The sequence below is a fragment of the Toxorhynchites rutilus genome, chromosome 1 (assembly GCF_029784135.1).
Source record: "Toxorhynchites rutilus septentrionalis strain SRP chromosome 1, ASM2978413v1, whole genome shotgun sequence".
NCBI lineage: Eukaryota > Metazoa > Arthropoda > Insecta > Diptera > Culicidae > Toxorhynchites > Toxorhynchites rutilus.
In genome coordinates this window covers 5,049,622-5,065,848 of record NC_073744.1, presented here as the reverse complement: position 1 = coordinate 5,065,848, position 16,227 = coordinate 5,049,622, and the positions used below count along the sequence as shown (strand labels likewise).

The 16,227-nt window shown below is 38.5% G+C and overlaps 1 protein-coding gene across 2 annotated transcripts in view; it reads left to right on the top strand.

Moving 5' to 3' along the window:
- The first annotated feature begins 1,483 nt into the window (after positions 1-1,483).
- Positions 1,484-16,227, top strand: part of LOC129771157 (organic cation transporter protein) — a 58,260-nt gene continuing 43,516 nt past the window's right edge. Inside the window, exon 1 of one of the 2 annotated variants that reach the window (XM_055774569.1) lies at positions 1,484-2,328. In XM_055774569.1, coding sequence (XP_055630544.1) covers positions 2,126-2,328 — 203 coding nt within the window. In that variant the 5' untranslated portion in view covers positions 1,484-2,125. Of the gene's footprint in view, positions 2,329-14,184; positions 14,821-16,227 lie in introns of those variants that run through there. The other variant, XM_055774577.1, reaches the window with a different exon arrangement.

Sequence of the window (16,227 nt, the reverse complement as noted above, 5' to 3'; positions counted from 1 at the left end):
AACGATTTTGTTTCAGAATAAAACCTTGTAAGAAATTGAGTTTCGATTGAAATCTTTCTATTTATTTATGTGGAACGACCAAAAAGTGCTTAGCTTCAACGTAGCATTAATCCCATAATCGATTATTTGAAAAAAAAAAATGAAACCCCCTATTTTTTTTGACACAGGTGTGTAGAATGATGTGCCTACTTTGTTTTCGGCGCACGTTCTTCAGTTGTCAAAATGGCCCCCACGCAAGAGGGACGGCGTTTAAAAATTCTGCACGCGCACCAAGAATTTCCGCACAATCAGTTAGCGAAAAAGCTCAATTTTTCTCAAACGACGGTGTCGAAAGTGATTAGAGTGTTTGGGGAGAGGTTGACCACAACTCAGAAGCCTGAAGTGGCGGAAACCGCATTCCGACGGTCGAACAGACACCCAAAGCGGTGAAGAGGATATCCAAACTTATCGATCCGGGATGTGGCAGATAAAGTCGGGGTGTTCCACATCACGGTGCAACGCGCCAAGAAAAGAGCTGGACTGTCAACGTACAAAAAGGTAAAGACCCCAAACCGCACATTTAAAACAAATCGGCCATAACGAAGACACGGAAATGACTGTACGACTGTACAGAACCTGATGCAGCATGTGAAAATGGAGGCCCGAGCAATCGTTTTTTCGCCGCAGAAGAACTAACCAAAAATGTAATGTATGAACTTCAAAAAGATAAAAACATGTATTTTTAAATTAGGAAAAACATACTCTAAACGTTATTTTGTCTTAGCACTTTTTTTTAGTTCCACCCTTTATAGCAATTTTTCACTGTAATTAAAATAAACTGTAAGTAAAGCAATTTCAAGTAACAATAGTTTCATATACCACATCGTCTCAGTAAACCACAAAAACTTAAAAATTAATAGAATTTGTCTCTTACTTTGAAAGACAGGAAAAATACATATTCGAGAATAGGATGCGTACGAACAAACGATGTTCGAAAGTATGGATAGATTTGATTCGTACGAAACCAAGATTCCAAATACGGCATATTCCAAACGTTTTCTATTCGTCCGAAATCAAGAACGAGGGTGATATTTATGATGATTTTCGAGAAATATGAATGGGCCATCAAGGCTGGTAAGAACGCTTAAAAAAACTCATCTGCTATAAATCGTTCTACAAAAAGACATCGAAATATTTTAGAGAAGCGTTGAAATAAATTTCGAAGACCATGTTAATGACGGAGATCGAATTAGCCATTTAGCCCCGCACTACCCGAAGGCAGCGAACGCCGTATCGTCTGGACTTGTGCTATATATTGAGATTTGGAGCGTTTTCGCTTGATATCGATGTCATCAATGATTGCTTATTCTCTTGCGCTCTCGCGCTTTATCACGAGAGAATGATGGAGGAAATGTAACACCAAGCGTCTCCTCCTCCTCGCTCGAGTACTCGGGAGAGCCATTGAAGAACACACAACATGTGCTGTTCTATACGCTGATCGGAACAGTTGTTCGCCTCCATCGGCGGTGGCAAGTCAGTTCAGAAAGAACTCTGCGTTAGTCGATAATATAAGTTTCTTCCTTGCGTGCATCTTCCGGACGTCTTTAAAAACAAACAGAATGCGTATGGAGGAAGCTTCAGGGAAGTCAGAATTTGCAAATGTCTGATAGGAAGGAGGTTTCTCGATAAGAAAAGTGGCTCAGAAGATGTTAACCTCGTAGTAATTGAAAACAGTGCCTTAATCTATCGCGGCAGTAGTGAGGATGAACTCGTGAAGCGAATCGCTGTGGTTGTCATTAGAATTGCAAACATATTTGAAGTTGATGAACGTTATGACCGTTCCGCAGTAAACTTGTTGAAAACCAGGAACGCCGGAAGCATGGTATGGTGCCATTAACATAAAAAAAGTTACGATTTGTTGATTACCGTCGGTTACCAATCATCCGATACACGTCCAGATGACGTCGGGGTGGTGAGGTGTTTGGTGATTCACGCTCATCTCCTCGAGAGAGTGCAGTGGCCAGAAATAGAACAGACTACCCCCAACTATCGGAAGCGTCATTTTTTTTAAAGTCATTGTATTACTTTGCATCTGCGAGGCGCCGGAGGCTTGCGGTGTTTATCACCCCTAGCGGAGCGTGAAACGATGAGTGACAACGGAACCAAAACTGGTGTGACGCAACACGTGGAGAATGTTACCGCTGGTTCTCCCGTCGAAGCAGCAAAGGCAACTGTTCATCAGAATCAGAACGGAAACGAAAAACTCACCATTCAATCGGGCCCTGGCGACCTGAGACAGATAATTCTTGACGGACTGGAGAAGAAGGGAAATCGCGGCATATGGCTATGGTAAGTGAAAGTGGATGAGGAGAGAAAGTAATAAATTGGAAGATTATTTTCTTCTATTCGAAAATGCCAAGGAATGTGGTTTGGTAGAACGCGCACTTGTTCGATACGAAGAAAACAGGAAATGAAAGTTTAAATTTAGAATGCCGCAAATATGCTGCATGGGGTGAAAGTGCGTACGGTGGTTGATAAAGGAGAATGTTTAGAAGTGACGTAGTGATGCGGATGGTGGAATGGGATGAGCCAACAGACAAATATTCGAGTGATGCCCAAGGTCGCGCGGTTTCACGATATTTTTGTTATGTTTTTTATTTGTTTTGTTCCGTAGAATGGGCGCCAAAATTCGGTGATCGCCTGACTCGATTTCCATCAATTGTTTATTTCCGTACAGACGTCTCCGTCTGGTACTGATTACAGCAGAGTTATCGTGTAAAATACTGCCAAATTTTTACACTCAATTTGTAACAGCACTCTCAAGCTCAAGCTCAAGTCAAACTGTGATAACGGTGTGTGCCGGGTGCGATAGAGTGAGACCCAGCCAGCAGCCATTCGGCCAGTGTGCCATGATTACAGATAATCTTTGTATTACTAGTTGAGTTTGTTCTTGACAACTAATGAACAGTTTGTTGTCAATGGTAAGCGCATCTATATAAATTATTCGGCCGTTGTACTTTATGACGGTCTTCGGCTGCGCCAGATAAGTGATAAGTTCCGGAAAGTGGACGCAGTTAAATGCAGTTATAGAATGTCGTCTTTAGTTGGCGTGGAATGCGAGAGCTCGACATGAGGGTATTACTTTTGTCTAGGAAAATCAATTTAAGAGGAAATACTAACTAACCTTTTGTAAACTATGAATGAATTTGTAATCAATTTAGAGCTTCCATTAAAGAATTAACGTCACTGTTTTTCAATCTATAATTAGGCTGACCAAACGTACCGTTTTGAACAGGACAGTACCGTTTTTTTAACTTTTTTGATTGTCCCGTCTTTCTATCAATTGTACCGATTGCTTTCTACCAGAGATCAGTCAATAGCCTTTCAAATATTTATTTGAAAGAGGTGATGGTAGTTTGAAGTAGTTGATAATTTCGATTAAGTTATTAGAATTCTTCAACATAAAAGTGGATAAATATTTATGACTTGTGAGTTACAGATTGTTTTTAAAAGTCTTATCGATTCAGGTGAAATACAGGAGGCAATATTTTTCAAAACAGGAATTTTTTTAAGATACTGCGTTGGAGTACATTGAAAAAATGGAAGATTAGTCTAGAAGAAGCACAACAGTATAAATGGATTTTATTAAAGTCCATCCTTGAATGATCAGAGATTCAAAATAGCATTTTATTTATTTATTTATTTATTTTATTTTATTTAATCCATCTGACATCAAATTGTCTTAATGGACCTAACCAAGTCAGTATCAAATACACGCATTGCGAGTGTCAATTTATTCTGAAATAATCATTTAATCTAATCTGAAGCGCATTGCTAGCGAGATTAAAGTCGAAGATGTGAAAAATCCTATTGAATGTAGCAGACATAAACTCCATCGGATCATGCTGGCCATACAAACTATTCCGGAAATCGAGCCTAAGGAAATCACGATGACGTAGGGTGCGTTCTGGAGCATACATGTTTAGATTAGCTAGCAAGAAAGGGGAGTCAATCTCGTTCCTCAGCAGCTTCGCAACAAACATGGCTTGTGCTGCAGATCGCTTGTTTTCCAGAGTATCAATTCGCAGCAGATTACAGCGTTCCTCGTAAGGAGGCAATTCCCTTGGATTTCGCCATGGAAGATTCCTCAAAGCACGACGTACGAACTTTCTTTGTACAGATTCAATGCGCGCTTTCCAAATGCTGGGGAAAGGGCACCATACAACAGAAGCAAATTCCAGGATAGAACGAACCAGCGTACAGTATAGAGATTTCAAGCTAAGCGGGTCCTTAAATCCATTGGTTACCTTCAGAACAAAACCGAGCTGCTTGTTTGCCCTGGAGATGATGTCGTTGTAGTGGTAGATGAAAGTGAACTCCTTGTCAAGCATTACACCCAAGTCGCGCACTTGTTGAACCCGCTCGATGGCTTTGCCGGATAACATGTAGGAGAAATTGATGGGATTCCGCTTTCTGGTGAACGATATAACTTGGCATTTCTCGACGCTTAACGTCATACAATTTCGTACACACCACGTCTCAAAAATGTTCAGCAAGCTTTGAAGATGATGACAATCATTTATGTCATCGACAATAACGTAGACCTTAGAATCATTAGCATAGAAGAGTCTCGTTCCACGTGGCAGGATGAAGGACACGTCGTTTATAAATAATGCGAAAAGTAAGGGGCCTAAATTGCTCCCCTGAGGCACTCCAGATATGTTTGTGAACGACTCGGACTCATGTGACCCTATTCTCACACACAAAGCTCGATTCTTCAGGTAGGACTCGAACCACTCGACAAAACCAAGGGCTACGCCACATTTCGCTAGTTTTTCGAGAAGGATTTGATGATCAACCCGGTCAAAAGCTGCCTTCAAGTCCAAGTAGACGGCATCCACTTGGTTATCAGCATCCATGGCGCGAATACAACGCGATGAGAACTCAACTAGATTGGTGTTCACGGATCTTTGTGGGTAGAAACCATGCTGATTCGTTGAGATGTACTGCTTGCAACTAGCAAAAAGCGATTCATTTATAATGATCTCAAACAGTTTCGAGCAGGCGCAAAGAGAAGTAATGCCGCGATAATTTTTAGCATCTCGTTTATCTCCTTTCTTATGGATGGGGAATAGGTACGATTTTTTCCAGCTCGAGGGAAACACACGTTGCTGCAGTGATCGATTAAAAAGTTTCGTCAGCGGAGAGGCCAGTACAGAACTGCATTTTTTCAACACTGCAGGTGAAATTCCATCCGGGCCAGGAGTATACGAGAATTTAAGCCTTTGAATTGCTTTGACTACATCCTGTTCAGATATTTCGAACATTTCAACGCTATATACATCCCGGGGAGCATCCTGGACAGATAATCTCACCTGTTCAGGTTGAGCTGTATAACTGTTGAAGGCGCGTTTGAACTGTCGTGCAAATAGTTCGCATTTTCCACTGATCGAGTCAGCAGAAAGTTCGTCAAGATACATTGATGTCGGAAGACCGTTTTCATTTCGCTTTGAGTTGACGAACGACCAGACCCGTTTTGGATTCACACGTAGGCTCTCCTCAATACGAATCTTGTATCTGGCATACAAAAATCCATTGTATCTCCTGTACTCATTACTGGTCCGATTGAACTGCAGCTTCGAGTGTTGAGAACGTTGACTGCAGTAGGAACGTAGAGCAGCAGATCGACGACGTTTCAGCAAGCGTAAACGGTTGTTTGACCATGGCGGTTTACACGGAGGAGACTTCAAAGGAACGTGTGCTGTAATCGCCTGAAGTACAGCGTTGGAGAAGAATCCAACTGCTCTATCGGTATCTTGAATCGTGTCCAGAGTATTCCAGTCGACCACGAGTAATGCTGCACATAAATGCTCAAAATTGGCCCGTTTGAAATCGAAACCAGGATCGTTACGTTCTGTTTCGTATGTTACAGCTGTTGGATATGCAACGATTAACTCGAGTGGAGGATGACGAGGATCAATCCTAGAGAGCGATTCAACGGATTCGCTAATCTGGTAACCAGGTAGCACGATGTCGTTTACGAGGACAAGATCAAGAGTCCTGTTCTCTGCATTCTCCAAGCTGTTAACTTGGGACAAGCCGTGGAAGCAGAAACCATCCAGAAATGAGCAGCTGGCAGCACACGGTCGAGAGCGATCCAGATCAACTGACGCGTAGCCATCTTCGTTAACAGCCCAGTGCACATCACAGAGATTATAATCACCAAACTGTAGTGCAATGTCGTTAGGAGAGAGATTCGAATGGATTGCGCCAATTTAATCGATGTGTTTACGAATAGCAGAGATGTCATTCTTTCTACTTGGTGGAAAATAGAGAACTCCAATACTAACGGTTCTATCCATGGATTCAATCCTGATCCAGAGCTGTTCCAGCTTAACGTCGCTGGATGGTCACGACTGCAGAGGGCGGCTCGGGAATTTCCAAAATGTGTAAAACTTTCCAAAGGAATTTCCAAATTAGTATAAAACTTCCTGTTCACACAGTTGCATTTGCAGTTTTGATTTTCTATTTCCATTTGAAAAAAAGTACAGCTGAAGCGCATCGAATGCTTATGAAAGTTCATAATGACTTTGTACCATCGGAGAGATTTTGTAGGGAATGGTATGGACACTTTAACACTAAAATCACGCCTTTCAAAATAAAGGCGTGATTTTAGTGTTAAAGACGCAGCGTCCAGGTCGACCGAAAAAAATTTAAGACAATTAATTAGAGACATTACTCGATCAAGATTCGTGTCAAACGCGAATAGAGCTAGCATAATCATTAGGAGTAACTCGACAAGCTATTTCTGAACGACTAAAAGCCGCAGGATACATTTAAAAGCAAGAAAATGGCGCAAGGAAAAGTCCGGCCAACCAAAAACATCAATGCCGAAGCGAATATCTACGATCCCTAAGTAATGCTCGTATTTGGAGGGATCTAGAGGGTGTGATCCACTATGAGCTGTAAAAAAGCTGGTAAAACGATCAATGAAGACTTCTATAGGCAACAATTGATCCGTTTGAAGGGAGTTATCGCCGGGAAACGTCCAGATTATGTGACCAGACACGAGTCGATAATATTACAACTGTTTGGAAAATAGCGGATGGGAAATTCTGGTTCACCCGTTTTAAAGCTCAGAGCTTGCTTCTTCAGAACGCTTTGAATGTAATATGCCTCCAGAACCGAATTAAGCATCAAAAATTGGTTAGATTCATTCTTGGCATCAAAAAATGAACGCCTCTTTCGCGATGGATTCCGTAAATTACCGATAAGATGGTAAATAGTAGTGACTAGTGATAACCAATACTTTTAATGATGTATAAATTCATTTTATTATCCAAATAAATGTGTTTTTCGTGCAGAAAAATAAACGGAACGAATGAGGTTAACTTGAGTGTTACATTGGAGGAACAAGTTTATGAGCGTTAATACCTCTTTGCTGGCCGAACGGAGTGAAACAGGGCGGACTCGATTATATACAGTTTCGGATTTATTTTCACTGTATATAATCGAGTCAAAAAAAATTATTTTCTTTAAATCGTTTTTTATGCATATTTTTTTCGTTTTTGAATATAAAAAAAATAATTATTATTTATCCCTTCAAATATTCGAATATGTTCGAATTTCAACAATGACAGAGTCATAGAACTTTTTGTTTGTTTTGTTTGTTGCCTCAAACTGGCTCTACATTAAAAAGTACTCTACAGAAGCCGATTTTGTTGCTCCCATTAGAAAGATGAGAAAATTTAGTACAGGATATAGTTGTGAAACATCTTAATTAGTGGATTTAAATAACATTTTGAAAGTGATAAACTTCAAAGTTAGTAATTTATAATGTGTTATAATGTGTTAATTTTATCCTAAAAATTAATATTAAACTTGATTGTTTCTATCAACTAAATTAAAGCTTTCTAATCGCTATACAATTTGTTCTTGGACACCCAACTTATATCTATCTTCATTTCGCTGCAATATCGATATAGACAATTCCACGTAAAAATTCAAGCAAAATCTTCAAAAATCACGATTTTGGCCCTACTGTACATATAAAAGCCACTTAAATTTCACCTTAATGTTGCAAGGTAATATTTTCTCGTGAAATAAGTCATATTTGAAATACAGGCCGGACTCGATTATCCGGAATATTGATTTTTTTTCACTCCGGGTAATCGAGTCAAAACAATTTTTTTTTCTTTATTTGTTTTTTTGCATGTATTTTTCGTTTTTTGAAAATAAAAGAGGAATTTGATTTTTGATTCATCCTCTTAAAGTCAGAAAACACCTTTCTCACATGAAAAAAATTTTTTTTCCGGATTCTCTCAGGAGTTGATAGACGATCATATTTGATGAGAAAAATCCTCCTACGCATATATTCGAATTTCAACAATGACAGAGTTACAGAACTTTTTTTTTCGGACTCTGTTGCTTCAAACTGGCTCTTCAATAAAAAGTACGCTACGGAAGACGATTCTGATGCTTTTATTTGAAAGATGAGAAAATTTAGTACAGGATATAGTAGTGGAACAACTAAATTAATGAATTTTAATAACATTTTGGAAGTGAAACACTTAAAAGTTAATATTTTTTAATGTGTTATTATTAATTTTATCCTCAAAATTTATTTGAAACTAGATTGTTTCTATCAATTAAAATGTAGTTCTTTAACCGCTCCACAATTTGTGCTTTGACGCACAACTTCTATTTTTCTTAATTTGGCTGCAATATCGATATAAACAATTCCTTAACGTTGAAAGGTTACATTTCTTCATGAAATAAGCCATATTTGAAATATAAAAAAAATATTTTTTTTCCAAATTGAATATAATCGAGTCCGATTATTCTGTATTTTGTATTCTATTAGTCAAATCATTTCATTTGATACCAATATTGAGGGGATTGCCAAAAATACACGGTCGACCATTTTTTGGTGCTCCGCAAAGCTTATGCGATTGAGCCTTACACTTACACTTACAAAAAGTCATTTTTGATGACATTCATTAGCATGTGTTGAGCGAATATTTTTGCGTTACAGAGCCATCAAAACAAAATCCGGAAATCGGTTGGCTCCCACAATTATGGACTCTGTTTTGATAGCGAACAACTATGTATCGGCTATAGGAGGAGCGTCACAGATAAAGTTGAAGGAAAATTCGAAGGCAAAGTTCAACAAAACCATGTAAAAACATCATGCAATTGAGAGGCGAAAGACTTTTATATGACTTTTTTTTATTGTATTGACACGACTTTCATAACCCATAAATAAGAAAAAATAAGTTCAAAGTGAAAATAACCTTTACTTTCATTTGTTTCCCTTTACTTACCGATACAGATTTTTTGTACAGATTTTTTTCAGAAAATTTTACAGACTTAAATGTGGTAACCCTGCTCCAAATCAAGCCATTCAGCCATTTTTTTGCGGCGGCCAAATTGAATTTTTCAAGATCATGGAATACGCAGTTTTATAATGACAGTAGAATTAAATGTATGTTCCAAATTTCAGATCAATCATTCAACAGGAACGGGGTCAATTTTCTATCAATGTGGGACAACCCAACAAACATTCAAACATACATAGAAACAGGCCAAGCTGAATGAAACCATTCAAATGTAATTAGTTGTTTGGGGACTGAGGCTATCTTGAAATTGGATTTTTCATTATCTACTATGTTCTACTAGCAGAGAACTTTCTTTTGATACATTTTTGGGCATTTTTTATAAATAACTGTGTTCTACTAGGCAAGCCTTTTCATTTGATACCAATATTGAAGGGGTTCTGATAAAATAGGTAATCCGCCATTTTGTAGTGACCGCCATCTTAGATTTGCATTTTTCACATACAGGGTAACTTCGATATAACGTACATTTTACTTTCAAAATTGTACGTTGTATCGAATTGTACGTTATATCGAAGCATAATAAAGAAACTCTGAAACGTAGCTTATATAACTTTATCGTGTTGCTGTTTGAGTAAGGTTCATGAATAAATTCAATTAGAAGACGAAGCCAACTTTTCTCATGATGTTTCCCTACGTTCTGTTGATTGAAGATTGATTCATTTAGAATCCGCAATCACAAAACAGTTGAACTTCGGGATTGGTTAAGGTTGCAACACAAGCTGTAGTATCAAAATACAGATAATTTATTGTTCTTTCATTTAAATTTTCTTTTTTTTAAATTTTTTTTTGGACTTTGATAATGTGTACGTTATATCGAGGTAAAATGTACGTTATATCGACGGTACGTTATATTGAAGTTTCCCTGTATAACTGTGTTCTACTAGTCAAGCCCTTTCGTTTGATACCCATATTGATGGGGTTGTGAAAAAAATATATATGGCGCCATTTTGTGGTGGTGGCCATTTTGGATTTGAATTTTTCATAAATAACTGTTATTACGGATCCAGCGGTAGTCCTAGTCCAGTTTTTTTTTGGTTCTTGTGTCCCGTTTTTAAACCTGAACTATTTGGTCAGCCTATCTATCTATAATTGAGATCCTGATCTTGATAGTAGGGATGATAATGATATACGAGGTGTTGAGGAGCACAGATTGGACCAATTTTCTGATGTCCGTGGGATTTTTGTTTAGATAATAATCTAATGAATTGTCTGACCCTAGATTCTTGAACTATATTTACAGTTACATTGTTCATAAACAAGGGTATCTCATACTTCTTACTTTTAAGGTCATCTAATTTGAGTATTACGGAATATAATATTGAATATCTACAAATATTAGTTAGGAAAAACTTTTATTGTAAATTCTCATGGAAAAAAATAGAAAAAAAAAATAGGAGGTCGTGTCCACGACACAACCGCGTCGTTCACGTAAAACTACGTTGTTATTCCATTCAATTCGCATGTTTATAACTTCGAATATGCGAGATTTTGGAAATAACTCTTCAGTAGAATGATTTGGTCGCCCTGAAATGGGTTGGTTTTGTAGAATCAGTTGTCGACGATTTTGTTTATATTTTTGCTCAGTAGATCGGGTGAATTGGTAAGAAACTATGTGAATGGTCTAGAAAAGGCCTACGGTCAAATGATTGTCATATTTGTTTGTGAGGGCTCAACAATCTTTTGTAAAATTGGCCCCAAATTACAGGGTGTTTTATAATGTCTGAGCACGATTTAAAATGAACGCTATAAGCACAATTTTCATTTCACATCTATTTTCTATATAGTCCTCTATTACAGTACTGAAGTACTGTATACATTGTTAGATTCCAATTAATCTTAGGCCAATGATCGAATTTTCGTTCGAAGGCTGTCTATCAGGTTCAGCACAGACTGATTTGCGATTATTTTACCTACTTTATTCCAGATTTTTTTTTTGCGAAGTATACGATTAAATCTGCTGGCTTTACATGTTTTTTCAAATATTATTTGGTATGAGACTCTTACCAAATAATATTTGAAAATATTTGGTTTCGTCTTAGGACAGTTTGGCGGATTCATCTTCTTCGATACGATTGGTACCAAGTTACAGTGTCATTTGAGTAATGCATTAAAGCCACATTCGGTTAAAACAGTACTGGAGAACCATGCTTCCGGATTATGGACAGCACGCGCTGATTCAGGCACTCTCGGTCCAGGATTACGTACATTCGTTGTGTCGTTAGCTGATTTCTTGAACAACAACTCCCGAAATCGACGATGCAGAGTTAGTAGGATATCCAGTTGAGTGGTTTGCTCTTCACGTAAGGATATTCCAGTATCTTTTGCAAGTAGTAAAATGTAACGACAGGAATTGCTGCATTGAGACAATGAGTAGATATTTTCGTATAAATCAACATCAATTTATGCCGGCTCATGATCTTCTCAGCTAAATGCCAGATGTTTTGAAAGCACCATGTGAGCATTCATTTTACGTGTATGTTCGAAATTCTATGAACTTGTCGAAGGTTCTTCCGAAGTCTCTTCCGCGTGCACATTTGATTTCGACTTGGGCAGATGTCTGATTTTTACGTCCATATTTTCATTACTTAGCCTTTTCACTGTGGCCCAGTCTCGGAGAAATCCATCAACAAGTAGGGCGCGTTATGCGCATGTCAGTCGTTGTGTTGCGCCAGACCAGTGACTATTGTGAAGAAGTGAAAGGAAGGAAGGAAGGTCTTGAATTATAGAGACTTTAAACTTTTGCAGTTCATTCGTCTCTAGCCTTGAGAAAGGCCCTTTGAAAACTCTACTCTATTCTACTCCAGCGCTACCACCTCCGCCCTCTTGCCTTGAGAAAGGCACTCGATCCCTCGCCGTCCAGCTCGTCCAGCAACGATGTTGTCCAGTCGGTGTCCACACAAAGAATGGTAGAAGTGAAAGGAAGGAAGGTCTTGAATTATAGAGACTTTAAACTTTTGCAGTTCATTCGTCTCTAGCCTTGAGAAAGGCCCTTTGAAAACTCTACTATACTCTATTACTCTACTCCAGCGCTACCACCTCCGCCCTCTTGCCTTGAGAAAGGCACTCAATCCCTCGCCGTCCAGCTCGTCCAGAAATGATGTTGTCCAGTCGGTGTCCACACAAAGAATGAGAAGTGAAACGGTAACGGTATTGAATTAAAGAGACTTTAAACTCTGAGAGTTCATTCGTCTCTAAAGAAGTGAAAGACTGGCGAGAGCGTATATATACGCCTTTCGTAGTGAAAAGGTTAATAAAAGCTATATTATGAGTTTTTATAAAACGACTTGGCTTTTTGCACAGATTATGTTAGCCTTACGTCACTTAAGGTGGAGGGGGGTTTGTTTTGCGTTACTTATTCTTACATCGTTGCGGGGATCATTGTGAATGCCTTATGGTATTTTTAGCAACTAGAGACTTGGGGCTTTTCAACAAACCCGAACTCGTCTTGATTACATGTAATTTTCATAAAGAAAAATCGATTTGCATTTACTAGTTGCGTGAACACACCCAAAATTTGAAAACCAACATATTTACCCTAGATCTGATACAAATGGTGTGTAAGCACGATGTTTACAATATTTGTAAGTGTTATAATCCAGAAAAGGTTTGAATAAGTAACTAATGATCATCTGGTGGTTGATTAAAAGTTAGCTCAAATGAGAGGCGCGTTGACACCAATAGAAGATGGACTTCATAAACTATTAAAACGTGTGAATCTGTAAATCTATATATATAAAAATGTACTTCGGTCTGTCTGTCTGTTACTCGAGAATTATTCAAGCAAATGAAACCAAATTTTGCATGTGAAGGTTTTAGGGTGCAATAAATGTTTCTATGATGGTTAGACTCTCCACCCCCCTCTCTACGGGGGGGCTGCCATACAAATGAAACACAAATTTCTGAATTACTCGAGAATTAATCAAGCAAACGAAACCAAATTTGGCATGTGGAGGTTTTAGGATGCAATAAATATTTCTATGGTGGTTAGACACTCCTCCCGCTCTCTAAGGGTGGGCTGTCATACAAATGAAACACAAATTTCTGCATAACTCGAAAGCTAATCAGGCACAATTTGGGATGTGAGTGTTTATTGGTATGAGAAATGTTTCTATAATGGTATGACACCCCTCTCTCCACTGGAATGGAGAGGGAGTCCCATAAAAATATCCTATATCTGCTTCTATTTATACCAATAAAAAGTATCGTCGAATTGTGTCTGAAAATAATCTGATATTATAATGATGAGTTTTGTTAGAAATACTAGGAATTTTATAGTAAAAGGTAAATTCAATGGGGTCGATTAGAAGATCAATCAATGAACAGTTCTGCGATTGGACCCATGAACTTGCTCATAGTAAGAAAACGTGAATGTTTGAAGGTATTGATAACAAAAAACAATTTTTTGGCGGGACGAAGTTTGCCGGGTCAGCTAGTATATCTTATAAAGACCAGCATATATTTAACCCACATCAAATGCGTCTGAGTACGCGCACTGTTCTCCCGGGAGAAGCTCAACTGCCAACTGTTGCGCTATCAAGGCTCCGCGAATGTAATCACATTTTGCGAACCTTGACCGATTGTGATTGAATGCGGATGGCGGGTAGGCTGAATACTAATTCATACCGGTGCATCTCGACGGAGACGTGATAGCGGCTCCCCTTTATGCGTGCATCGACTGCTGTTGTGAATTTGATTTGTATTGGTTTTATCAAGTTTATCTGAGAAGGCTACCTTCTCCGACTATTCAACTGTACTCTCGGTTAAGATCAATGCTAACTTTGCTTCCACTCTCCTAGTTCGCAGTTCGGGCGCCACTTGAAAACGCACACGCTACTTGATGATCTTGACTGTGACAGTCCTCGATGTCAAACACTTGATTGACATTCAGCTAGAATAACAGAAATGGGAACAATTAAAATTTGTGCGATCAGTGAAAGCGATAATGTGTCACACAATGGAAGAGTGCTATCGGTGGCGAGGATTGTGTTAGGTTAGCTAATGTGCGAAACAAGAGAGCTGTGATAAGCGGTTTCGTCGGATGATGCCTAATAACATTCCACGGTCGTTGAACCAGTATCAAGAACGGTACCGTTTGGGATTAAAATATCCACTGGAAGGCGTCATTCTTTACCCGGCATTGTGCCGTGAATTAATCTGAGTTAGAACAAAAGCGACCTTCCAACGTAAATTCTAGCTTCGGTCGACAGTATTCGATCCTACTTTGTGTGTAATGCGCGTCCAGCAACATTGTTGCGGTTGAAGAACCGGCATTGCGAACATCAAGTGTCAGGATGAGCGGGAAGGACGTGGAAGTTGGGATTGCTGCGCATCAGAGTCTCGTGGGTGGCAGTCGGCGGAATGAGTACGGAACCTTCCAAGGGAATCTCAGACAAACAGTTGTGGACGCATTGGAGGAAAAAGGAGATCGTGGCTTGTGGTTGTGGTGAGTGAAATACGTCATTCAGAAAATAAGGTGGAAAGCCTAGCGCGCACGATTTGAGATTCACTTGACCCTTGTGTTGAATGTGCATTACAATTTATAATGAGAAGCCCACACATGTCTGTTTCATTCATTTGTTGCGACTAGGGTAGGTGTACCAATTGTGGAGGAAATATGTCACCAACTTACAGAAATTTACGAATAAATACTTTATTTTAGTTCAAACGTATACAAAATTATACTTTTTCTAGCAGTTTGCGCTCTGTTTTTGAAAATTCTCGCTGACATTTCGATGATTAATTGACGTAGCGTGACCTGGTGACTGAAAAATATCATATCGCTTCAAATCGCATTTTTCGAAGAATATCATAGTTCAACCCATTGTTGTTCAAGATAGCAAACGGCTTTTACTATAAAAATTCAAAATAGTACATTTTTCATCATCAGAAAAAAAAGGTGAAAAATCGAACATTTATTTTGCTTGGAGGTAAAGTGGTCACTCCTACATATCAAGCTAAATGGGATAGATTTATATGTTTTTTTCGTCCAAATTTGTTCAAATCATATTTGATATAGGGCCCTATTCCAGAAGACGAGACGAGCAAACGAGCGCTCGTCTCGTTTGTTTTCATATTCCAGAAGCCGAGCTCGACTAAAAACAGACGAGTAGCTCGTCTGGCTCAACGACTGTTTGGCTGCGCTCGCCGATGAATTAGTCAAATCTCTAGTTTGTTTGATGTGTTTGTTCACCTCGTTGATTTAAAGCAACGGTATCCTTCTGTTCCGCCTTTATCTTCAAACATTGTTTCACGGCTAAACTAGTATTTCATAAGCAATGCATGTTTTCATCTGCAATTATCAAATTCAATTCAGTAATTGCAAGATTTTACAGAATTTCAAATGGGTATTCTCCAAACAACACAACCAAATGTAAACATTGAGCTCATATCCAGGGATGCCAGATGACTGTTTAGAATATATTAACACGGCACCAAAAGTGTCTTCACATCATATTGAACGAAAATGAGTAATTCAAAACAACTACTTTATTGGAAATACATGCATAATGATTTCAAACTTTTCTTGATAAGTCGTTGATTAGGTGAACAAAAATTGCCCCCAATAAATCCATAATAACAAAATGTCTAAGTGATGAAACCATATGCTCGAGAAAAAATATTAATGAAACCAAAAGATATATGAAACTTATTCCTTTTTGTCATGTTTTTTAATATTTTGGCACTGAGAAAAGAGTATCGATTGATAAATTTTAAAAATGTTTGTTGTTTTTCTCAAAATAAAAACATGTCTTCTCATCTGACATCACTGATCATACCGAGAAAAACTGACTGAAGTCTCTCCAGTCTACCAAATAAAAAAAATCAATGAAACTCGTGTACTGGAATAGGA